A 25,751-nucleotide genomic window follows, 5' to 3' on the forward strand; every position below is an offset into this window, starting at 1 on the left:
CGGCTGCGTTCCCTGTACTACAATGCCCACAATCCTGTTCGCACCGTGAACGGCAGCAGCTACAGCTAGGGATGTTGCGATATCGTTGGCAGTCAGAGAACGCTATGGCTGCAGGGATTGGAGCAGAGGCTTGACCAAAAAAAAAAAACAACTCCGGCTGCTCTTTACTCAAATTTAGGGACGTGTCACGTTTTGAGCTTTATTCCAAATAGTGTGGTCGGCGGGAGGCTGTTAGCGAAATAACAAAAACAAAAAAATCTGTTTGATCGTCAGCTGATGTGATTAAATGGCTACCCGCGCGGCTACGTGCCACCGAACCGCCGCGCAGCTCGACTGAGGATGGGAATATTGGTTGAGCGAAACTGTTTTCCATCGCACTCGAAGCCCCTCAACGTCAGAGGATAACCCGGATAACCTTAAACACGAAATGTCATAGCGCATGAGGAGCTAGCATCTAGCTAGCTGCAACGAGAGATGGATGCGAACACCGACGTTATCGTCGGATAAAACGAGCTAAATAGCTACAAAAGGGGAATTAGTGTACGTTGGCTGGAAGATGCTACTATAGCCTCTCCGCTGGTGTGTAATTCACTTACATAACAGCTAGGCGCAACCGTGTTCGGCGTGCCAATTTTCATTTTGCCACCAAAATCTATGTTTCGGCGTCAGCGACACTGATTTCCGCATTTGGATGCTGCAAATAGAAACAACGACAAAGCATCCCTGCTAAGCCACAAATCTGGTATCCTGTCGTTTTTAACGCCATGAGGAAGTTCTTCGATTCCCGTCGGGAGTTGGTCAGCTCCGGACCGGGTTCCGGAGGAGGTGGCAGCAGCTCCGGGTCCAGCCACGCCGGGGGGAACTTCATCGGGCGAGCCTTCGCTGTGGGCCGCCACCAAGTCACCGTGGAGGAGATCATAGCCGAAGGTGAAGTGAGGCATTTGTTGTTACTGTCTCGCAGTGTTAACCAACCGAGGCACGCATTTTAGATTTTACTTTTCAAAGTCACACTGCACATCCATGTACTGTAACCTTAAATACGTCTTGAACATTATTATCTGACAAGTGAATCTCATTGCTTTCGCACTGCAACGGATAAAAAGGTTAATCAACATTTTAAAATTTACTATTTCTACGACTTTAGTGTATCATAATGTGTCACTTTCACCTTCATCTTCATTGCATCCTCCTCGACTGACACTGTCAGCAGTGCTACTGCTGCTGGCAAGAACGTCTGCATGTTCCTTCTCACTGAGAAAAGGTTAAAACATGTGGCCCTTGTCATAAAAACTGCTCACCTCCCCTTTTCAGCTCCACTGGGATAACTACACTTCATTTTGATCTCAAACAAGTTGAATTTTCCTGAATCAAGTCTGCACATGCGCAGCAATAAGATGAAATCATCCATTGCATGAGAAAAACGGCACTCAAAACAATCATTATAGATTAAGCATTTTGATGTGTTTTAAGCAAGCGAATTAAGACCAAAACAATGTCAATTGCTTAAAATGGAAGAAAACTTCATGAATGAGTTTGGATGAGGTGTTTGGAGGGCCTCAGGCATTTGCCTGTGTACCCTAATGGAAAGTCTGTCCATGTAGTGATATAAAGATAATACACACAAATTTACATACTCTATGTGAAATTTGGGTCTGGCTGGGTTTGAAATAATGCATTTCTGACTGCCCATAAAAAACAAACTGTTTTAGAACTAGTTGGCTTGTGCAAGTGTAGCTAAAGTAATGGTAAAATACACCCCGCATATCTTAAAAGATTTGTATGTCGATGCCTGTAAGGGTAAGGGCAGTAGGGTGGAGTAGGGGTTAGTATTTCTGACTCACAGTCAAGAGATCTGGGTTGGAATCTCCATTGGAACCATCTGTGTGTGGAGTTCCCCGGAATCTTGACTTCCTCCCACATTCCCAAACCATGCATTTTAGGTTGACTGAAAACTCTAAATTGTCCTTCAATATAAATGTGGGTGTGAATGGTTGTCTAATTGTGCCCTGCGATTGGCTGTCTCTCTCAGCTCACTTTGGGCAAGAGGTGGGTATACCCTGGACTGGTCGCCAGCAAGCAAACTCACAATGGACCGAGATTCATACCCAGAAGTGCAAGCATCTACCTCATCGTGTTGAACTATTATTTGATAATGAAATGTTTTTGGGGGGCTTTTTAATAGCTGTGTTTCGCTGAGGTTTTATTTTGTTTTAGAATTACTCTGTGGGCTGGATCAATTGCTTTGGGGGGGGTTAGTAGCTTCCCCACCACTGCTATTTTAGATTCAGTGCCTCAAAATTGACTTCTTATGGCCTCCCTTTTGAGGTAAATGACCCAAGAAGCGAGCTCCATCACCGATTGCGAGAAAGAAATCCAATTAAAAACTGACTAGCGAGATAATTTCATTTTGTACGACTGAGGTGGAAGGATAGGACAACATAAAATCCACTTTGCCTGCTTATGAGATTAAGACAGTATAAACATCTATTTTCCATGTAAATTGCACTCCCTGTGCACTCATAAAATGTAGGGAGAGCCAATGCGAGAGCTGTATTAAAAATATCACTGTGCCAATGCTTTGTTCTGATTGGTAATGTCAAGACAGTACTGTGTGTAATTGCTTACAGTTTGCCTACTGAGAGGTGTTTTTACTACTTTATAAATGAAATTATTTAAATCATCTTTTAAAAGTATCGTACTGTCAACAAAGTCCCATTTGATAGGGAGTCTGATTATTTTATATATATGTATGTGTATGTATGTATGTATGTATGTATGTATCCACAGTGTGTGTGTATTCATTCATTTTATTCCATTCGACATATGGGATACATAAGGGCATTATACTGTTCCTATGGCGTAAAGTTACAGCCATGTGAAACTTCAATACAGCTCTTCAATTGGTTCACTCTCTACGTAGTGCAGGGGTACCTATTGTTGGAGCTAAACCTAGTGTACATTTGGCTACATGGGTATCTCATGCAGTTTTAATGCACCACACTGTCGTATAATTCAATATTGCACACCAAGGTAAACACGCAACATCAGCCTGAAATCGAATACGAGTGATCCAGCCCGAACGGCGCAAAGTGAATTTGTGGTCTGAGCTGCAGCAGATGGTAAGGCCGCCATGTAGGCCTCGACAGTATTTCTACCCTGCAGCAAAGACATGACTAATGCATAACACTGTAAGGACCTCAACCATTTGTTATTTGTCCCGTCCATGTCATTTAGTGTATTGAACGCACTTTGTGTGCTTTGGTCAAAATCTGATAAATACAAGATACAGTTCACACGCATTGCAGTTGACAGCCAATATTCTTGTGTGTGTGACTTAACAGGTGGCTTTGCAATCGTGTTCCTTGTGAAAACAAATCAGGGCGTGCGCTGCGCCCTGAAGAGGATGTACGTCAACAATGAGTACGACCTGCAGGTGTGCAAGTGCGAGATTCAAATAATGGTGAGTAGATGAAAATCACGTGCCCGCCTCCTGTCGCTTGTATGTGCTGCTTTGTATTTGCATGAAGCTCACACAAAAATACATCTACCACCTTTCCTCATGTAGTTGTGTTCATTTACCTGGCTGCAGAGAACTGTGGGTGTCTATTAGATGGTATGATGTTTATTTTTACAAATACATGTTTATATCCATCTATCTATCCCTCTATCTGCAATATAGTACATATTAGGGCTGGGACAATACACTTTTGTCCCGATCCGATACGGATCCCGATATTCGGGTTGTGATCCGATACGTATTGTGATACCTAAATATTATAAAAATATATTTTTAAAAAACTGAGGCATGTGTTTCCAAAGTTTTAACTGCCATTTGACATTTCAAGTGTCACAATTGAAAAGTGCATAAACTGTTCCTGTAACTGTTCCTGACACACAGGAATGCAAAGATTGAAAAAAATGAAAAATATAAATAAAACTCCAATCGCAAATCTCAACTTTAAGGACCTCAAATGTTCCAAAAGTACGTTATAGAACGTGCAAAACATAACATAACTTAAGTATTCTGCCCGCCCTGAACAGACTGAGTACAGTTTGGCAGATAGTGAACAGTCCACAAAAATAGTCCAATATTGCTGGTTTCAAGCCATTTATTTTACTCCAGTTAACTGTAAGAAGTTAACTGTAAAACTAAACACGCAAAACAAAGAGAATTACACATTGTACACAGTACTTTGTTTTATTCCCCGAACGTAGTTAGCTCATTGCTAATGCACAATGAAAACGCCTTTAACTCGCTACTGAAAATTAGCGTGCTAATCGTGGCACTTGAAGACCTCAAACAACGGGCACTTATCCACAAACGTTGCAGAAAGACACACAGAGAAGCATCCAAACAATCTTGACAGGCATAATGCTTTTCCTACACTGCCAAAAATCCTGTATTTTACAGGACAAATATTGTATTCGAGGAGCAAAGAAAGCCATTAGAACAGTCTGAATCAAAATATACTTTGTATTTGATGATTTCATATTAATGCCAACATTTTACTCAAATTAATCTTACAAACTGCAGAAAACAGTACAAAGGTGATTATGAAAAATTGTGTAATTAATTAGTTGAAAAATTGTAATTCTGCCAACTAGACAGACAGACACACACACATAAACAGATGACTGCTTAAAGTCATATGCTGTTGTTGTTTTCTCAGTATTGTCTCTTGTACCACTCTTCTCCCTCCTGACGTTTTTATTATTCGCGCTAATTTTGACATGACTAATCTCTCGTCACTCATGAGCTGTTCCGCTGAGAAACACGACACCAAGCGGAATGTTGTGTTTGGAGTAACCATCTGACACATTTTATCTTCTGGGCTCCACCCTCCAGTGTTTTCTTTTAAAACCAACATTGACTCAAATTCTCGCTGGGCAATATTGTCTTAACATTAAGCCTCATTCCTTTTCCCCGCACATTGCAACGCGCACATTGCAACGCACACACGCACGCGCACACACACACACGTCTGGCGTTTACACTTTCCTCACTCTGCATTTTAAAATGTAACTTGTACACATCTCTTTAAGCATTCTGTGGGTAACCTTGAAATCCATGTTCACTTATTGCTTCCAAACATTCTTGTTGGTCATAATTGGCATGTCTCGCACAAACTTCCTGTGGGGTTATGATGATCTCGGCTTTTTGCGGCGTTGCAGAAAGACCTCGTGGGCCACAAGAATATTGTGGGTTATCTGGACTCCAGCATCACAGCCATGGGGTCAAGGGACGTGTGGGAGGTCTTTATACTGATGGACTACTGCAAGGGTGAGTGCCCTCAAGGAAAATGGCTGTGGCTGTTTTATTGGGGGGAGGGTTGGGGGGGATCTGGGGACTCAGAAAACCTGTCAGCACAGAATGGTTTTCTGAGTCCCCAGAAACAAACAAAACAAAAACAAAACTGCACCTTTCAGAGTGGCCTTTTATTGTGGGCAGTCTAAGGCACACCTGTGCACTAATCATGGTGTCTAATCGGCATCTTGATACAGCACACCTGTGAGGTGGGATGGATTATCTCGGCAAAGGAAGAGTGCTCACTATCACAGATTTACGTTTGTGAACCTTTGAGATCATCTCATAAAAAATGGGAGCAAAAACGACAGTGTTTAGTTTTAGTTGCATATATATATATATATATATATATATATATTGCATCTTGCATATGATTATTTTGCAGGTGGCCAGGTTGTTAATTTGATGAATCAAAGGCTGCAGACAGGCTTCACAGAGTCGGAGGTGCTTCAGATCTTCTGCGACACCTGTGACGCCGTGTCTCGCCTGCACCAGCGCAAGACACCTATCGTCCACAGAGACCTTAAGGTGATCGTTTCAGAAGAAAATGGTGCTAATATATAAAACCTACTAACTTTTCTTGCACACTCCATTTTCGTGTTCTATTAAAACACCAAGAAAGTGTCGCAAAAACTGACTTCAATCTAATTGACACCATGTGAGTTTTTTTTTTTTTCCTCACTTCATTATGCAAAGTGCCAGAGAAGGTCACCTTCGCGTTTCACGATTGCCTCCACGTGTCTGTGTCAAGTCTCATCTCTTATGCGTATAGGTGGAGAACATCCTCCTGCACGACAAAGGTCATTACGTGCTCTGTGATTTTGGCAGCGCCACCAACAAGTCCCTGAGTCCACAGACCGAAGGCGTGACAGCTGTGGAGGAAGAGATTAAAAAGTCAGTTTGTTCACGATTATTTTTGGGGTGGCGTAATTGGACGTGCGAAATCAAACCACAAGTTGGTGTCCTTTTATGTTCACCGGATGTTTTCCGCTTTCCCTCAGGTACACCACGTTGTCATATCGCGCACCTGAGATGGTGAACCTCTACAACAACAAGATCATCACCACCAAAGCGGATATCTGGGTTGGTAAAGATTGCAAGCATTATTGTGACCGGTGACAACGATTTGGGAACGAGACATCAAACCCGAAACTGCGGCTTAGCCAAGCTCTGGATTAACTGCACGCACAAAGATTTGCAATCAGTAATATTGAACAGGATTAACATGAACAATTATAAGCCCCTACCATTTTCCAAGCAGATTGATGAAGAAAAATATTTGACATACACTCCATACAATAATCGGTCAGACGATATTTTGAAGCCATCCAGCAATTGTGCAATTATTTGCTTCAATCACTCTTAACACAACACACGCCACCTGATAATCAGAATAATCTTTTCGAGAATCCAACAATCAGGCTTTTTCCGACTGATCGAAAAATGCTCAAATTAGGCTCAAATTTATCTGTTTGTGTGCACCGCTTTAGATTTAGAGATGCTTAGTTGCGTCATTTCCTCTATGAAAGATTGCCCTGGTTGCATTGTGTCACTCATAAGGGAGCCATGCATTGAAAGCAGCCACTGTATAATCTATTTTTAGACGGCTATGCAATTGGACCTGGAATTTCTCCCCCTTCTGGACACGCAAGGATGTGTTACGGAATAGCTCTAGTTATTAAACGCAGAGTCTTTCTGCTGCGCCATTGTAAATTAATTAAACATTGTAGCCTGCATTTCGCTCCACATGAATGAAATTATTGATGTGCAACTAAACACAAATTGTCCTTTGTGATTGAATTTGTGTTAAAGGTGACACACATTGGATTTTTAACAAGCTAACAGATTGTAGTTTGTCGTGCGATGGGGATGCGTTGTGATGGTGTTTTGATCGCTCCTCTCGTCTGGGTTTGGTGTTTTTTGGTGTGACGGGGCGTGCATGTGGTGTTCCTTCTCCAGGCGCTGGGCTGTTTGCTCTACAAGTTGTGCTTCTTCACTCTGCCCTTTGGTGAAAGCCAGGTGGCCATTTGCGATGGCAGTTTCACCATTCCGGACAACTCCCGCTACTCTTATGATCTCCACTGCCTCATTCGTTAGTCCCTCTTAACACTTTTATTATCACACTGTTGTTTTGCTAATTGTACTCACAAAGGCATGGATTTAGGATGCTAGAATAGCTCTTGTCTTTTTTTTATTTTATTTTTTTAAAGACCCTATAGCCCCGTGTCGTGTTTTTGCAGGCTACATGTTGGAGCCTGACCCAGACAAAAGGCCCGATATCTACCAGGTGTCCCACTTTGCCTTCAAACTGGCGCAGCGAACCTGTCCTGTTCAAAATCTGAAGGTCTTTTTAGATTTTCCTTTTTATTCCGTCATCTATGATTGATTGTATCCACAACCGTTTTATTAAGAATTACCCACTAAAGGAGGTAATTCAGCTACATTTTGAAAAGATAAATGTCAATAAAGATTTTCTTCTCCATTCTGCTTCAAGAATTCTGCAATTCCTTCCAAACTTCCTGAGCCGATCAAAGCGAGCGAAGCCGCTGCAGCCAAGAAAAGTCAGGCCAAACCCCGGTAATTCTCACCTTCTTGGATTACCATTTAAGATGTGCTAATATTTGTACCAGACGCAGAGTTGATAATTATAAGTCATGATATATAAGTAGGCTAACACCCATCTTTGTCATCAGGCTGACAGACCCGATCCCAACCACTGAAACTTCCATCACCCCTCGCCAGAGGCCCAAAGCAGCTCATACTCAGGCCACTGCCGGCATCCTTCCCATTCAGCCCGCTGCCCTCACCCCTCGCAAGCGGGCGAATCTCCCCGGTGGTGCAGCTCAGCCTGTTGGTAAGAGGCAGAACTCCTCATTTTTACTCCCATTTGTCACAGAGCGCTGGAATAAAGATGTGCGCCAAGACTGCAAACCCTCTCGTCCATCGTGTGCCCACGCTCGAGTGAAAAAGATCAAGATTAAATGTCAGAAACTGGGATTAAAGGCAATGATATTAGAAATTAGATTCTCTTGACTGGTGGCCTTATGCGCTACTCGGATTGTGTTGGGAGATAAATCGCTTTAACTTCATATCCTATTTCAAGGGTTTACCGTCTTGACACGACACAGTACAAAGTGACACAATGAAGATAAGTCTGCTCTTACAGTTTGTGGCGTACTAGAGATGACCAACACAAGACAACGCACACAACGCAATTTCCACTGACAATGCAGTCTCGTCCTCCAAACCGTCACATTGACTTGTGAAAGTCTGCATGCTAGTACATGGCACACAGACCGCTGGGAAAAAAAACAAAGAAGAAAGAGTAAAAGAAGTAAAATCAATTAGGCTAATTATTAGCTTATCTGCTAACTTCATTGCAATTGCAAGCTTTCCGTTTTATCATTTATTTATTTTTTTTGTAATTTTGTCTGTATTCTTAAATCTCACGCTCTATGATGGCTGAAAGTAAATTTCACCTTTATATATATAAAAAAAAAAAAATCGACGTAATATTTTTACTGAGGTGAATGACAGGTCAGGTAACATGTTCTTTCTCGTACTTTTGTGTCCATGTTACAGGAGTCAGTTTGGACCTCTCGCAGCCTGCTGCGGCCCTCCAGTCACAGAAGGCACAGACTTGTGCTTTGCCTCTCATCCAGTCACAAAACAACTCCAGTCAGGCTGCAGTTGTACAGAAGCAGGTACTGTACATACCCATGTGGGAGCCTTGGCTTAGGTCTTCCGGTGGCGACTCATGTGAGCACTTTGATTCGCCTCCGTGCTGTTTGCAGCCTGCTTCAGCAGCAGAAGTCCCGGCCGCCGCTGTCGTCGTGGCACCTGTTTCCAAAGCAGATGTCCAACCGCAAGCCCAAGCACAGCCGTCCTCAGCCCAGCAAACGGCTCCGCCTCCGTCCGCGACCACCGCCGCCTCTCAGCAGGCGGCGCAGTGTCCGTCCAGCCCGGCCGCACCTCAGCGGCCCGCTCGACGCAAGCCGCCCGCCCAGGCTCCGACGGCCGCAGCTCAGCCGCCGCCCAGCCAATCAGTCGCCGGTCAGTCAGCGGGAGAGCAACAGCAGCAAACGAGCCAACCATCAGTCACCCAGGCTCAGTCGGCCGCCACGGAAGTCAAGGATAAAGCGGCAGAGACAGTAAGCGATATGTTCAACTATAATTTGTGTTTTTTTACGATGGCACTATCAGCCTGATTTAATGTGATCCTGAACACGAGGTGCTAAATTGTGTGTTTAGGCTGAACTAGATTGCTTGCACTGTTGGCGCGTGAGCTACCAAGATTGCTCTCAAATCAGAATATAACTACTAAGTAACAGTACTCGAGACATTCTAAAGAAAGTCGTGGGTAAAATGAGAAGAAAACCAGATGAGATTAAGAAAATATGGCAAGCTATACAAAGAAAGAAAAAAATGCTCATTAAACATTTGCAAATCAAGCTCATGTCACAATCATTTTTGTTGCTGGTATTTCAAAACTGTTTACACGAGCGGAAAGGATACATTTTCTTTGTTGCCTCTCATTTTGCTTACGCCGCCTCCTCACCACAATAACTGCATCCATCGTTATGCGCAGCTGCGTAGGTTCTCACCTGCCTTTCAGATGCGGTATTGTAAAGGCATAAAATTAGCCAAGTTGTCTGAGGTTTGATAAATCACAATGCATGTGCTGAATTAATCAATTTGCATTTACTCCTCCCTTTATTTTGCACATTTGAGATGCCCAAGATTGTACATTCTTTAAGGCGTTTGCCTTAATTGTACAGTATGAACTGGCGCTATTTTGCCCACACAATCCTGGGTGCGGTCGTTACTGTTATTGCACCTTTCAAACCTTCAGTGGATCAGGTCCTATGTTTTTAATAACACCGGTCAACAAATTCTTACAGATTTTTTTTTTTTTTTCTAATCAGAGATGCAAGTAATTTTTTCATGCTGAATCTGTCCTCGTTTTTCTCTAACACATGAGTTTTTCTTAACATAATAATATGAAAACAATAATATGATATGTGATACAATGATATATTTACTAATATTTATGAATTAAGGGTTAGGTTCCATATAGGTGGAATTTTTTTTCTGAAACGTCATAAATTACAACGCATGGTAAAATCCGTATTGTACAAGCTTTTACTGGTCAAAAATGAAAATATCTCAAAAACCAGAAAGTGCTAGAAAAACCGTAAAGACGTTCTTGAAATCAATGTCAAAAATATGTCAATGTTAAAAATATGTTTAAGGACACATAAAGCCATCTCTGATTAGAATTTGCTGTTCACCAGTTATTTAATCAAGCAACTCTTTTTGGTTGCTGTTTATGCGCCGTCCTCAGTTTTGGACGGTGTATCGATGCAGGACAATGCGGTGAACTAGTTTGCACAACGGCGTAACAATACATAAGCTTATGGCACTAGAACACATGTTTTCATATGTAGGCCTACAACTATTTTTCTGAACAATATACACAGGAATTTTGATGTTACTTCCGCATTTACGTTGGTTAACGATAGACTACGGCGACTTTGAAGTCTGTGTTGAATCAATGCCGGGATGGAACTCTTGACATAATCCAATGACTCCCTGTATGTGATTGAGTGTCTGTCTCTCTCAAATCAGATTCGCCCTGCTTCCCCAAAGACAGCGGAGGTGCAAAGCCACACATGTGTCCCAAGTGACATCACAGCAAGCACCACCAACGGAGGCGACGGAGACTCTCCACAGGCAGCAGAGGCGGACATCGTCCAGTAAGTTATTATCATTATTTCACATTCCGAAAAATTGAATGGGATCAGATCCCCTAAATCCTTTGTTTCAACCAGTTGTTCATGTTTCTCTAGCCCTCAAGCTGGCTCCATCCAGCCTCATGGCGATCTAGTCCAGGACCGAAACAAAGTTCCCGCCCCCAGCGGCGACGCCACCGCGCCGCCCACATGGAACCCGTTTGACGACAATGACAGCTTCTCCAGCTTCACCGCCGAGGAAGTCAAACCAAAGGATGCAAAGCCTAACGGTAAAGCAAGTGTAATGACTTGAAAGTGGCTTTCTCGAGTCGTTAAAATCTGGATGGTTGTGGTTTGCAGACCCGCCATCGGAGTGTGAAACGCCCTGTGGGGAGCTGATACCAGGCTTGCAGGCCTCAGATGGGGAAAATGCAGACCAAGACTCACAAGGTACCTGTTGTTACCCATTTCACAAACACAACAAAAAATGCTAATGTTTTTGTAAAATAAGTCTTACCGGTCTGACATTGGTATCGTCTTAGCTGAACGACCGTCAGCCATCGTTGACACCGATTCAGGGGCGTCACTGTTGGTCGTCCCAGATCCATTCCATACACTTGAACTGTCCAGTGCACCAGGTAACTGCGCTTTTATACATTAATATACTCAAATATTATGAATAAAAGATATTTCAACATTATTCAGATTTATTAGAGCAGAAATATTTTAAGAATGACTCAACCCAGTTGTCTCAGTCCGATCATGTGATCGAAGATGAGGGGCGGATCAACTCATTCTAAGATGATCACTAGCCTGTGAAAAGGATCTGATTACAACCACACAAAATCTAATTTAATGATTTCATAGTTTAAGTTTGTAGCAACACATGTCCAGTATATGTTAAATGTTTCTTCCTTATTTCCTTGTCATTCCTCAGAGAAGCTTATTGAAGGACTAAAATCTCCAGACGTATCTTCGCTCATGCTTCCCGACCTGCTGTCTTTGTCTGATCCTTTTGGCGGTTCTATGGAGGACTCTGCAAAAGGTAACTCGCGATTGACTTTGGTTTATCCATCTGGTCAGAATTAGGTATGGAAGACTCTGTGGGGAAAGATACCTAATAGATGTGACCGGTTCTGCCTTTACTCAGATCACATCACTGCAGACGCCTCTCTGCTGGGCTGTTCCCTGATCTCCGGTCCGTCCGCACCTCCGGCAGCCGCAAGCAGCGCCGCCTCCTCAGTGTCCTCCGCCTCCGCTGCGTCTGCTTTGGATGACTTTGTTCTGCTGTCCGGGGACTCTGCACAGCCCAAAACATCAGGTAGGCGTGTAAAGTTCCCCTAGTGGGTACTCGAGAGATTCCTGCTTCGATGAATGGATGACGAATCTTCATTCAGTAGAACCTCCAAATGATTTGGGAGTTTGGAGTTCAACCAACATTTCCTACGAATTAAAAGGAAAAAAAACTTGAATTTCAAAATACCGGGTGTGATGTCATAAGATAATTCTCATGAGCTGCTTCTAAAATATTAGCCACACAAAAACCTTTTACAAAATATATAGCTTTTTACGTGCTTGATGCTTCTACAGAAGTATAACAGTGATGGCGGAATGGAGAAGGTATAATAACCGCAGTGGCAAAAATGGAACTAACAAGGAAAGTGTTTGGCCCCTTGGCCCCAACAGAATGCTTTGTGACATATTAACATATTATAGTCATGTTTAGTATACACGTGGTACCGTAGCCTTATTCGTTTACTACCCGGTGTTGATTCTTGTCAAGTTAGTTGCCAATTTGGTTTAAAAGGTTTGGTGAATGTAAAGACAGCCTTATACGTCACTTGAGGTGTACAGTACATAGAAAGGGGGCAGTTGGACCTGTAGTGTCAATCCTGCTAAAATGTCAGCATTATAAGCTTTGAAATGTGGCGGTGTGTGTGTGTGTGGACGGGAAGCGGAATCATCAGTGCGGCACAAGCGCAGCTGCCCTTTAGTCGTCGGCCTACTGAACGAAAGCGCTCGACTGTCGCAGTCTGAGGCGACTGTGAATCAGAGCAGAAGTGTCTGTCTGGCCACCTGCTGCGTGACGCTAAATCAATGTGCTGGAGGCGCTGTGACATGCTAACGACTCATCAAGCCGCCTTTGTGCGCTCGTTCATGCAGCCGCTGCTAATTTGAGATTGTGGTGTGCACCACGAAAGGAGAGGTGCTAATTGCTGTTAGAAGCACTAATAGCTAGCATAAACACCCTTCATTAATGATTGTGCAAATATATATTGAATGCAATCAGTCTGCTTTTTATGTGAAAAAGAACGCCTACTTTTTAGCGTTAAGATCGGAGCAGTAATTGTCAACCATTATTTAAGTGCCTCGGGGAATTATCCATCCATAGTTCTATCGAGTCATGTTGAACCAAGAGGCACGATACGCTGCCAGCCATTTGCAGGGGCAATTTTACTTTCAATGTAACTTCATGTAACAGTGAAACCCCGTAGTTTGCATTTATTTTGGGAGAAACTCGGCTGGTAATTGCTAAAATTGCTTTTGTGATCAGGTCAAAGCCATATCTTGGTGCCAAGGAACTATGTTGAAGTGAGGGGAGGAGCGTCATTTATTCAAGCTATAGCCTTGTCTAAGGGAAGGAAGTGCTTTGGCGCTGTCTTGTGGCATCTGTCGGTCATTTGCAGCGGGGGCTTGGTCCCTATCCCTCGCGTTTAACATGTGTTTTGAAGATATTTTGAAGGTCCAATGAAACCAAGGTTGAACTTTTTGGCCATAATTCCAGAAGGTATGTTTGGCTGCTCATCGCCAAAAGAATACCATACTTTCAGGAAAGTGTTTGGGGGATCTTTTTCTTTAGCTGAACGTGAGAATTCCGACCCCAAGTCTTTGATTATAAAACTATAATAAACAGAATGCAGCCCTAATTTTATGGCATAGCAGACAATTACTTGATTGTGGGCGTGTCTTTTGTGTCTTCGGCCTTGTGTCAAAGACAAATAGAGATTGACTTTTTTTGGACTGGTCGGACTTAGAAAATGCCCGATCTTCTGTTCCATCAATTTTTCCATGTAAAAGTTGCCTTGATCCCCATAGGTGACCACTTGTTTTCTGCAGATTCATCCCTCCTCATCTCAGACTTCGAGCCACAGCAAAGCAGCGTTGAGGCGGCCACAGAGGACGAGTTTGACCCCATCCCCGTGACCGGACGAAAGAACTCCCAAGGTACATTTCTACAAAGGGTTTGTTTACTAAATGCTCCAATTTAGAGGGATTGCAGGATCAGCTGCTTGCGCTTTTCACACATAGTCGTAAGAATGTTTAAAAAAAAAAAAAAAAGCATCAGCGCTGTCAAAAGCTCAATTCTGCTTTCTCTCTCCTCCGTCCTCCACCCTTCACCCTCTGCCTTTCCCTCCCCAACTTGTTTGCTCGACCGCCCGACGCCCTCCCCCCGTGTCTCTTCCGGACAGTTTCAGGAGGTCACTCGCGCAGTAACAGTGGCGGCTCTGAATCCAGCCTGCCCAGCTTGGCCCGCTCCCTCCTGCTGGTGGACCAGCTCATCGACTTGTAGGCCGCGTCCCCGCCAACCCCCTCAGCCCCGCCCCCCCCCCACCCGCCGCCCGCTCCGTAGCCGCTGTAACACTGGATTTGAGTCATGCCATAGGTCACTTACAGCTGCCATCTTCATTCTAGTGCGTGCTCCATCCCTCACCATCCGCTCCCTTCCCATCCCACCCCTGCCCGGCCACTTATTTGGCTTCACCGACTCGCCATTCTCTCATCTTTTTCCTCTCCATCTCCGATCTTCACCCTTTATCAAGCTTAACCTTTGAATATTACATGATGTCTGATAGCGAAAACAATAGCTCATTGTCGTCACGTACAATAAGCCTAGTGCTAAGTGGTCGTAGTTCATTGTGCACAAGTGAATTTGTCGTTGTTTGCCTTGATCAGATTCCCCTCCTGCCCTCTTTTGTTTGCACATTTTTAAGAGCTTCAAATTCATATTTTTCAAAAAAGGCATACATATCCATTACAAGAGAGGGAAATGTAGAGTTTTCCCTTATTGATGAGCGAATGATATGAAACCACCTTAGTTACATAAAGGAGCAATAAAAGTGTTCTATTATCAGAAGGCGACATTTGAGCGCAAGTCTTCACAAACAAGCCTTGTTTAGCACCTTAGCTTGACCGTCAAGCGTCCAAGACTTAAAAAAAAAAAAAAAAAGAAATAAAAATTTCCACCGCTGATGTCACTTTTCAAAGCTTCACTTCTGCAGCTTTGTAATAGCAGCTGCCGCTCAAACCAGGCACCAACTCCCCAAGGGAGATATACCGGTACTCTAATTGAGATTTTGTCAAAGTAACTTCCCCAGTTCACAAACGTGAAAACCACACTACAGTTTTTACTAAAAGGAATAAAACGACACGATTTCAGGGTTTTGTGTGTGTACGATGAAATAATGGTGCCACGCAGGAAAAACAGTAAAATTATGAGGAAAAAGTTGTACTATTACAATTCTTGTGGACTTTTTCCAGCAATATGACAGTTATTTAATTATGAATTATGACATGTTCCAGTAATAGGAGGAATACATTTATTGTATTTGAATAACAATTTTAATCTAGTTGAAAAAAAAAATCTTCTTACATTATAACTTTATTGTACTTGCAAATTGTCGTTGTTTTCAAAATAATACCACTTTTACGTAAAAATTGTCATTTTCCTTTGATTACGACTATTAAACTGAGGCCTTCTGCCAGTAATGCATCAAATGTATTGTCGCCTATTACAGCTTCACTCTCTTTTCAAATGAAGACATTTTTTCTTTTCATGAGTAATAACGTTTTTCTGATTTTATTCTCATATCACAACTTCATTTTAGTTACAAATTATACTTACTCCTCATATGATATATGAATAACATCCATATAAATAACTTGTTTTATATTATGACTATTATTGTAACAATATTACCGCCTACTGCAATATTACCGGTTTATGTTCGTAATATACAAATATGTTCTGATGATTGACACTTCAATCTTGTAATAGTTCAACTTTTGTCATAGTTTAATAACTTTATTCCTTATTTCATTTCCATTGTGGCCCTAAAATTCATTTGCATAATTAGATGATCTCATGAAATAGCAATTTTGTTCTATAAAGTTAAGGCTACTTATAAATTATATTATATTATTATTAATATCCTGCATTTGTAAAGTTACCGGTACTGTGAAAAAAAAAAAAAAATCAACCCTTTCCTCGTGCCATCAAATGATATGTGAACCACAGTGGAAATTGTGCAAAAAAAAAAAAATCACTTCAAGATGAAGTCCCTACACTCAGCTTTATTCTATTATTATCTTCTGTTTTGATGTAAGCAATAGGTTGCTAGGAAGTTGTCAATGACAATGCAGGTCATCCTATAGCGATTAGCGGTTAGCAGTGGGCCATGTCAATTAGAAGACGCATGTTTTTGCTTATGCACCAATAGATGAATAATGATAGAACAGCAGCTCATAAATACAGCAACTGTTAATATTCAGGAGATTTTCTTTGGAAATTCACACATTCTCCTGAGGATTTAGTAGGAAATCATACAAAAAGGTCAGCACTGTATTGCAATATACTCTTTGGTTATGACTGGACATATTTTCCAGCAACGTGAACAGGACATTCTATAAACATGCCGGATCAAAAATGATGTAAGTTTGTCACAAAAACACATCATAATTCCCAGGATTTTTAGTCCACAGGTTTTCTTATTTTCTAATATAGTATAGAGTATAATCTGCCAACATTGGATAAAAATGCAATTTTGACTGATTTATGGCATTTTTAAAAGGATGAGGTTATTTACCAATGTCCCCACTAGGTTCCGCTACTACACTGTAAATGCGCTCCTTATGCATTCCTCAAAATGTCCGGTGTTATACATGCTACTTGTCTACAAACACCTGTTTTTCATATATTTGATCAATGTTTCTATAATTTTAAAGCAGCTGCCGGGGGTCTCTGACTGTTTTTGGTCAAAATATACAAATGTCAAATCTTGATTCTCTCTCATGCAAACGTTGAGAGCGCCTTGGCTCGTTAGTGTTGCCAATTTAAATGTTTCTATACGAAGTGACCTTTATGAACCCTGAAGTGACTGTCCCCCCACCCCACCCCCCTCAAAAAAAATCGACGAGCAACAAATATTCTCACTTTTCGTGATGACACTCTCCAATACAAGAGATGGTCAGATCACCCTTGTGTGTCCAGACTGTAAATGAATTTTACACGCTAATTTAATCTTGTCCATGTCCCCTTTAAAGATGAAGTCAGCCCAAACATATTTTTTTCAAGAATATGTTCTATACAGCCCACTAGTTGAAACAAGGCATTGTGATTAACATTGCGTTTGTAAAATAGGAGTTAAGCAGCAAAATGTCTCAGGGGGCGGCCATTTTGTCACTTTTGTCGACTGAAAATGACATCACAGATGCTCAGATAATGACCAATCATGGCTCAGCTTCAGAAAACAGGTGAGCTGTGATTGGTCGTTTTACCTGAGCCCTGAGACACTGTGATGTCATTTTCAGTCAACAAAGGTGACAAAATGGCCGCCCCCGAAGATGGCTAAAAATGGGTTGCATTTTGCTGCTTAACTCCTATTTCACCAACGCAATGTTAATCACAATGCCTTGTTTCAACTAGTGGGCCTGCATAGAAAATATTCTTGAAAAAAAAAAGTTTGGGTTGACTTGCTTTTAAGGAAATGTCAGTCTAATCTCAACAAAATGAATGGCTGAGTCGTTGGACTTGACTTGGAAATACAGTGCCCAACTTTTCGTACAAAATCCTACCAAATGCTCATGAGAACACGCCGGACATTTAACATTTCATCTCATCTTTAACTCATTCAACACATTTCTGACATCCCTCCCAGTTAGTGTAAATACAGTAGTCAACCCCTCCCCATGTACATAATGAAGTCACTGTCATATAGCTTTACTGTTGATATATACATATATGATATATATGACTTTGTTTCCTGTCCATAAATGTTAATATGAATAGAGTGTTAGAGAATGAATGTAAGAAATGAATATTAGTCTTAAAAATATCTATAATGACATATATCCATCAGATAATATTGAAAGAATATACGAATATTTCATTCCTTTTTGTGAACTGTGTGTGTGTGTGTGGGGCCGGGGGGGTTGTTTTGTGTTTCTCTGATATGTGTTAATATGATATGATATGTTAGCTGTGGGAATCCTATTCAGTCCCCCGCTCATCTTCCTTTGTACAAAGCGTTTTTGTGTGTTTACATGGACTGATATGAAGGACTATATTTTTATTCCAAAAAAAAAACAAAAAACAAATAGTTTTCTTGCCAGGGGGATCTTTTTTTGTGTTCGTCCTGTTTCATTCCTTCTGCCGGACCGCTCGGGCAAGGGAAAACATGTGCTTTTGTGTAAAGTTTAGTTTCGCTTTGCCAGTTTGAGTTTTGGAAAAGCATGGCAGTATCATTGGGTGTTTGTGTTGGTGTCCAGTGTGCGTGCGTGCGTGCGTGCGTGCGTGCGTGCGTGCGTGTTTGGATGTATGTGAGTTCCAGTACCCGTTGTTGTTGTATGCTGCAAATATGGCGAGGGTTACGCTCCTGAAAGCACAGTGTTGTCTCAGGTGGAAAGTCACATGACTTTGTTGGTCAAAATGCACTCCAAGGAGGAAAATGTCTGCCAGGCAAAAGTAGCATTGTACATGGGGGAATGGCCGCCATGAACTTTCTGAAAACATATTAAAGCTTCAAATAGCGATGAACGGTCCTTTGTACTCCCTTTTTCTTGGCAAGTCTTGAAAAATGATGATGATGAAGTTTGATGCCAAGCTCGGCCCACATTTGATGGCGTAAGCTAAAGACCTTAACCTGCTTCTGATTTGGGCAAATTCTCCAATGTCAGTTCGTCAAAGTCCAAACCCTGGAATTAGCCCAAAATGTCTGCTTCCAACCAAAATGGCTGACTTCCTGTGAGCTATTGAGAAGTTTTTGTGGAATGACTCATGGTAGACGTGGTTACCGATTTCCTCGTGCTACCAGGGCAATTTTCGGGGGTCATGCCAGCAACTGCTACCAAAGGTACATTTTCACTTGTATGAACACGCCTGTAAAATTGGGTTACAAACGGGAAAACCCTCAAAACAACGACGAACAAATGTTACTCCACTGAGGCTTTTACTTTGTTTTTGTTTTTTTTTTATTTCATGGCAGGCTGGATGACATTGTCTGTCTGGCCACTTGTGGACCACAGGCTGTATGTTTCCCACCGATTGCACTATATGGACAAAAGTATTGGGACAAGTGGCCGTACAGAAAGCAGGGGCATATTTAGTCGATATGTTTTGCTAATTGCATCCCTCGAGCTGAGTTAAGTCTGGACACGCGCAGGATAGAAGATGGAATAGTCCATTGCATGATAAAGGAGGGGGGAGCAGTCGAAACGATCATGATATATTTGAGCATTTTGCTGTGTATTTTAGCGTATGAAATAAGATGAACACAAAAATGGCTACTTTAAATAGAAGTCATCTTTGTCCGTTTTTATGAGGCACTTGGTGCCCCAGGTGTAATCGCCTGCTGGTAAGTCCGCCTCTGACAGCAAGTCAAAAATAGAAGAAACTGAAGTTGGTGTCTTTATGGCCCATGCTTAATAGAGCCAAACTGTTCCCATAAAGTTGCGAGCATATAATTGTCCACAATGTCTCAGTGCATTTCTCCATAAAGTGTATTTGCTGAAGAACCATTTTCCTGTTTTTAAAATAATCCTCTATATTCGACACATGTATTCGAAGCAGAAAGCCCGTCTGATATGTCAGCTGATGTTTTCCTCAAGCCTCCTTGCTTGTGTTCATGGCCCACACAAACCCGCATCAGTCAGAGCTGTGCTATCTTTTCTTGTGCTCCTTCTATTTTTGTGACATCGTTCGAAAGGGATGGCCAAATAAAATGCAAATGTGAACGTGATCTGGTGATTGATTAACACTCATTGTCATTATTTATGCCAATGTTTTGGAATATTACAATGATTAAAAAAAATATATATATATATAAAATATAAATATATATGTATATAACATAACATGTAACAGACGTGTGTGTGTATATATATATATATTATTATTTTTATTTTTTTTTTTCAATCTTCTGTCTTATAAGAGATCATCTTAAAATTGAGTAAACCTCAGGGAATTAATTCTTTAATTTTTCAGTTAACCTTCCAAGAGATGCTGCTGAGCTTTGCACTTTTTGTTTTTATTTGAACTTAAAGCAAAGCTAAGTAAAACGAGCATTTCAGTTCTACTAACATTTTGGAAAACTTAATTTACTGTAGAAAACGTAACGCAACTTACTTTAGCTTTATTTGTGGAAATTGATGGATGGATGTGTACGTTTTCATTGGACTTTTTAGAAGGCCGTTCTGACTCTGAACCCACATAAATGTTTAATTGTCATGATACACAACAAATTGATGGATAACTCATTTTAAAGTCAGAAGTCAAGAGTAAAAGTTGTTCAAGTTACTGTAAAATGGAGAAACAAAAAATGCTGCAATATCTGAAGACTTACAGAAGATAAATATCAGCTCCAAATTTCGGTTATCGGCATCCTTGACCAATAATCATTGTATGTGTAAATATATAATATCCGTATAGATTGTATCGGCAGGTATATGTCCGAGTAACATAATTGGCAAATTCCAAATACAAATATTGTAATTTAGAAGATTTATTTTCAAAATATGAAAACTGCTTCTTCTAATTACCGTTAATATGTGCCTTGGCTCAAATGAATGTTGGGAAACACTGTTTTAATGCACTAATCAACATTTATTTTATCCAGAGAGCTGATACTTTCTAATCAGGTAAGAACAAACATCAAGCTAAGCTAAGCTCTTAAAGTGACAGTCCGCTATTTTTTTGTGTCCATTTTAATTTTGTTGCTGTTTTTTGTTTTGTTTGGAGTCTTTGTTACATCTTTCTTTCTTCGATGTTTTGAAGACTGAAAAATGTGGCAACCGTCCAGCTTACTTGTCTATTATTTTCACACACAGACCAGCAGGTGGCGCTATCCAGTAACACGCAAGAAGATGGAGGTGGGATGGTGGCGTCTGCGCAGGTCACCAAGGAGACGCAGGAGAAGGCAGCTGAATGTATGATTCCCTCAGGCGAGTGGAACGGACCCTCCGCCAGCCTGGAAGCCGAACCTGCCGCCTCGCAGGATCAGCCCCCCGGCAGTCCCCCCACGCCCGACATCTTCCTGCTGGCCCCTTTCAAAAACAAGACGGCGCCGGGCAGCGCCTTCTTTGCCACCGAACTAGCCGAGCCGTCGCCCGACGTTTTCCTCCAGGCGCCGTTCGGCAAGAGGAGGGAGCGGGAGCAGGCCGGCCGACGGCGCCCCCTGGCCCGGCCGACGCCTCTGCCCCAGCAGCCGGCGGCGGTGCACCGCGTAGTGTCCCGGGTGGGCCGGCAGGCCGCCGTAGGCTCGGTGGCCGTGGGGCCGCTGCACTCTTGGACCATCGGGGGGCGGAGTCTGGACGATCCGTTTAGTGCAGCGCCGTTTCGCCCCCGGTGCTCCCAACATAGACCTTGATTAGCAGTAGGATTTTGTACAAAAATACTGTACTGGAATTAGTCCAAGGGTGACACATTGGTGGTTACTTACTTACTGTTGAGACTTTGGCAAAATGTTTGTGGAGTGGAGTGGTTAATGCAGGTTCTCAAACTGAATATAGTTACTGACTTTCTGTACCAATTCCTACTAAATTCTTCATTGTTAAGTGTTCAAGTAATTGACAGTACAGTGCGCAACTGTACCTGTACCATTGTTGTACTAAAGTAAAGTCAACCCTAACATGTTTTTTTTGTTGTTTTTTTTAAGAATCTGTTCTATGCACGATCACTGATTGATACTGCGTTTGTGGGATAAGAGTTAATCCTCCCGTTTTCAGAAAACAGGTGAGCCATGATTGTTCGTTCCCTGAGCCCTGGGCAACTGTGATGTCATAGAAGTGACAAAATGGCCGCCCCCTGAGATGGCTAAAAACGGGTGGATTAAATCTTATTTCAGAAACACAATATTTATCAGAATGCCGCGTTTCAACTAGTGGGCCTACATAGAACATATTCTTGAAAAAAATATGTTTGGGTTGACTTTTAAAGGTGAGGTCAAGTCAAACATTTTCTTTTCTATGTGCCCCACCTAGTCTAAACATGGTGCTCTGATTAATATTGCATTTGTGGAATATGCGGCAAAATCTACCGGATTTTAGCCGTCTCAGGGGGCTGAGATTTTGTCACTTGCTGTACACTGAAAATGTTATCACAGTGCTCAGCTTGCAAACGTCACATGAACAAACCCAGAAAACAGGTGCGCCACGATAGTTGTTGACTCGTTACCTGAGTCATTCGACAATGTGATGTCATTTTCAGTCGACAGCAAGTAGCAAAATGGCCGCCCCCTTTGATGTGTTTCTGCTTTATTCATATTCCACAAATGCAATATCACGCCAAATATTGTGGGGTGCATAAAACATGCTGTAAAGAAAATTTTGGACTTCACTTCACCTTAGTATTTACGAGGCAAACTGATGCTTTTCACCAGTGAAGCTCACTACCTCGCTCATTTGTGCTCCACGCCGAGTGACACATTTCATTCATATGTAAAGTTTTGAAACCAAAGAGGAACTGTTTTGAACAGGGGTGGGCAACTTAAATGCCGTTTCAAAAACACCGGAGGAGCCTGTGGCGGCAGGCTTTTAAACAAATTACAAACTGGACCGAGGACGTCATCGGGAATTCCCGTGTTTGCGATGCTAATTTCATTACGTGGCCATTTGGTTTAACTTAACTTCTATGTATGAAAATGTTGAGTAAGTAGTGAGGAATTGTGGAATAATAGCATGTTGTGTTCGTTACTACTGCTAGCTAGTAACTGGTAGCTAACTCACTTATGATCAAGCTTCAGTGCACACTCGTTCCAAGTATCGAAAGCTCATAATAAGTTAGCATTACAGTTTGTGATGTTTATCTTAGCCATTTTCCCTTGGGCACCCTCAAACACCCCAGCAACATAAAAGTGGCTAGCGGCTAGCCGCTAGCTGGTGATGTTTGGCTTATGTGTAGGTATCTGACAATTGACTCGTTTCAGACATTCATGGGAAATCCAGGTCTGGAAGTAAAAACCCTGCTACAGTTTGGCTTTAGTCACAGGTGCTTCTACTCAGGGAGCTCGTTTACCTGCCAGTTGAGTAAAAGCACCTGTGGCTAAAGCTAAACTGTGGAAGGGTTTTTACATCGTGGACCTGAATTTCCCAACTCTGCTGCTATTTTTCGTGAGGCCGTTTTGATGTGATCACGTTACGCAGGTCTGTTTTGCGCTCCTCCCAGAAAAAAATGCACTCTGGTTTGTTAAAAATGATTTTTCCGCATCTATGTAAACACAAGGTGTCTCCACTAAGTACAGATGAATATTGGACATCGGGCCGCTTTGAAACTTCTTCCTCCCACTCTGCAATCCCATAAGGATCAGGAAGTTACGTTCCATCTAATAACGTGGGTTTTTTAAATTAGTTTTCGCGTTCCTTTCCTGTTAGTCCGCTTGTGTATGTGTTGTCAAACCCCGCTATTCTGCACAGTGCACATGCATCCCGATGACATCACCTTTGTTAACAAACGTGGAAAGGGGTCTGTACTGTAATTGTTTTTTCCAGTGCAAAGGACTCACTAACTTAAAAATTACCATTCAAAGACGGCACAAAACTGCTGAACAAGAAACCAACATTAAGTGCAAGAACTCGTTAGTTCATTTTTTTTTTTTTTTCCACAAAAATCAACACACTCAAACTTTTAATATTGTTGAGGTACTATTTTTGTCATTTCAAGTCCAGAAGCAAAATATTAGTCGTCTTTTTTCGTAAAAAAAAATATATATATATATATATATATATATAGTTTCCCCCCCAAAAAATTGGAAAGCGAAGTGTTTTTTATGTATGTATGTACATATGCACATATGTACGTGCGCAGGCTGTCAGTTGCCCATCCCTGTTAAGTGTGGTTTGATTGTGAAGGGAAATATTTTTGTACTGTATAAGTAAATGTTGACTTAATGTTACCTAAGGGTGATTATAGACAGTAGGGTTTTTTTGTTTTAGTGGCTTTAAAGTACAGTATGTGCATGCCCAATGTACTGTGTACATATATTTTTTTATAGTTGTGACCTTGAGTCTTGCACCAAAGAAAGTTGTCAACAGAAATGTAATAATCCAAAAATCGCATAAGTTTTAGGCAGAGTTAAAGCACTGCGTACATTTTGTACTTTTGTTGAATTTTGGAAATGATCCAAACTGGAAAATCTTCAATGATTTCAGGCTCATAACGTGTATGATTTAGAATTGATTTGACTTGACTTTGAACCTCCTGGTATAACCAATGAAACATATCATGTCTTTGACAAGCAAAAGTTAATCATTTACTAAAGTTTTGTAATGTACTTTGTCTGTGCAATATCTGCTTAGGAGTCGTTTATAAAGTCAGTGTTACACTTTGTGTTCTATTAAAAGGGACATTTGTTGAAACATACTCGAGCTTTTAATGTGAGTCTGTTATTGTCATGTTAGAATGTTGGCCATCCAAGTTACCATTTCCTAGTTGTGAAAAGATGTTTCTCCCTAGTGGTTGGGAGTGCAACATAAAAGATAAAATTGGCGAAGGTCGGGGGGTATAAAAATAAAGCCCAAGCTGCTGCCGTTTCATGAGCACTTACTTCGAAGCCGATGCACCAATAAATGATCACAAACCCTGCTTAATCCTCCATTTGAACAGCTAAAAAGGCGATGTAAGAACAACTGAAAGATGATACACTCTATTTGAGTCAAATACACATCAAGTGTCACGCATGCAATGTTTCATTTTTGGGGGTGACACTGACAGCACATGGAAACATTTGAACTGGAGTTAGGCCATGAGTTGTTTTGATGGAGATAAGATCTCCAGGCTTTGTGAGTGGAGATGGGAGGGGGGGATTCCACAATTTCCACAGACAATTCCATGATCCCGATCTTATGCGATTTATATGAATTGTTTTGAGAAATGCACTTGTTGTTTTGCAAAATAGAGAATGGGTGGAGGAATATACCAAAGAAACTGAGAAAAACTATTACATAAATGACTGCAATTCACCGCTGCGCATACGATTTTTGGTGCTCGGCCTGTAGAAAACAGTAAACCCGCCTCCATCGCGGGTTCCAGATTCGCAGTTCCGCTATTTCGCAGATTTTTTTTTTTGTACTGTTAACTCTATTTTCATCTAACTCTCATTTATATGGGGTGTAATTCAACTATTAACCACTAGATGGTGGCACATGAAACGGGAAGTACTGCATTTCAGCACATCGTAGTTTGAAAATTATTGAACGTCATGTGATGTAATCCTGCTTTTTATGCGGTTCACCGTTAGTACAATATTTTGTAGAGGAGTGTTAGGCAGGATGCGTTTGAAATTTGTGATTGTCAATATATTTTCCGTTGAAATTATTTATAGAGGCAAATGTAAGCATTTGGGGAAACATAAGTTATTTTTGTCTTTTCGCTGCTGAGCTCAGTCCCTAAATTGAGAAAATTACTTAATTGAGGAACGATGCCCATTAGAGTAGAAACCACTATT

At 41.6% G+C, this 25,751-nt stretch overlaps 1 protein-coding gene across 2 annotated transcripts; it reads left to right on the forward strand.

The window, feature by feature from the left end:
* Positions 1-14: 14 nt before the first annotated feature.
* aak1b (AP2 associated kinase 1b) lies at positions 15-24,667 on the forward strand. 2 transcript variants are annotated; one of them, XM_086052864.1, is made up of 20 exons: positions 15-927; positions 3,342-3,460; positions 5,173-5,281; positions 5,691-5,833; positions 6,078-6,199; positions 6,307-6,388; positions 7,265-7,397; positions 7,546-7,649; positions 7,800-7,882; positions 7,999-8,159; positions 8,888-9,009; positions 9,100-9,456; positions 10,934-11,061; positions 11,155-11,327; positions 11,398-11,487; positions 11,580-11,675; positions 11,975-12,082; positions 12,188-12,358; positions 14,155-14,262; positions 21,139-24,667. In XM_086052864.1, the coding sequence occupies exons 1-20, from the start codon at positions 765-767 to the stop codon at positions 21,675-21,677; spliced, it is 3,111 nt and encodes a 1,036-aa protein (XP_085908990.1). In that variant the 5' UTR covers positions 15-764; the 3' UTR covers positions 21,678-24,667. The 2 variants fall into 2 exon arrangements, with proteins under 2 accessions (XP_085908990.1, XP_085908991.1); XM_086052865.1 differs by lacking the exon at positions 21,139-24,667 and adding an exon at positions 14,508-17,442 and having other exon boundaries at positions 16-927.
* Positions 24,668-25,751: the final 1,084 nt, after the last annotated feature.

Source organism: Filicampus tigris, chromosome 15, assembly GCF_054856515.1.
Source record: "Filicampus tigris isolate MCC_2025a chromosome 15, RoL_Ftig_1.0, whole genome shotgun sequence".
NCBI classification, from domain to species: domain Eukaryota; kingdom Metazoa; phylum Chordata; class Actinopteri; order Syngnathiformes; family Syngnathidae; genus Filicampus; species Filicampus tigris.

Excerpts from the sequence above, each read along its gene's own strand:
- aak1b (XM_086052864.1), top strand. The coding sequence starts at position 765 with ATGAGGAAGTTCTTCGATTCCCGTCGGGAGTTGGTCAGCTCCGGACCG. Across the intron at positions 3,461-5,172 it reads AGTGCGAGATTCAAATAATG|AAAGACCTCGTGGGCCACAA; the intron begins GTGAGTAGATGA and ends GCGGCGTTGCAG. Across the intron at positions 5,834-6,077 it reads TCGTCCACAGAGACCTTAAG|GTGGAGAACATCCTCCTGCA; the intron begins GTGATCGTTTCA and ends TTATGCGTATAG.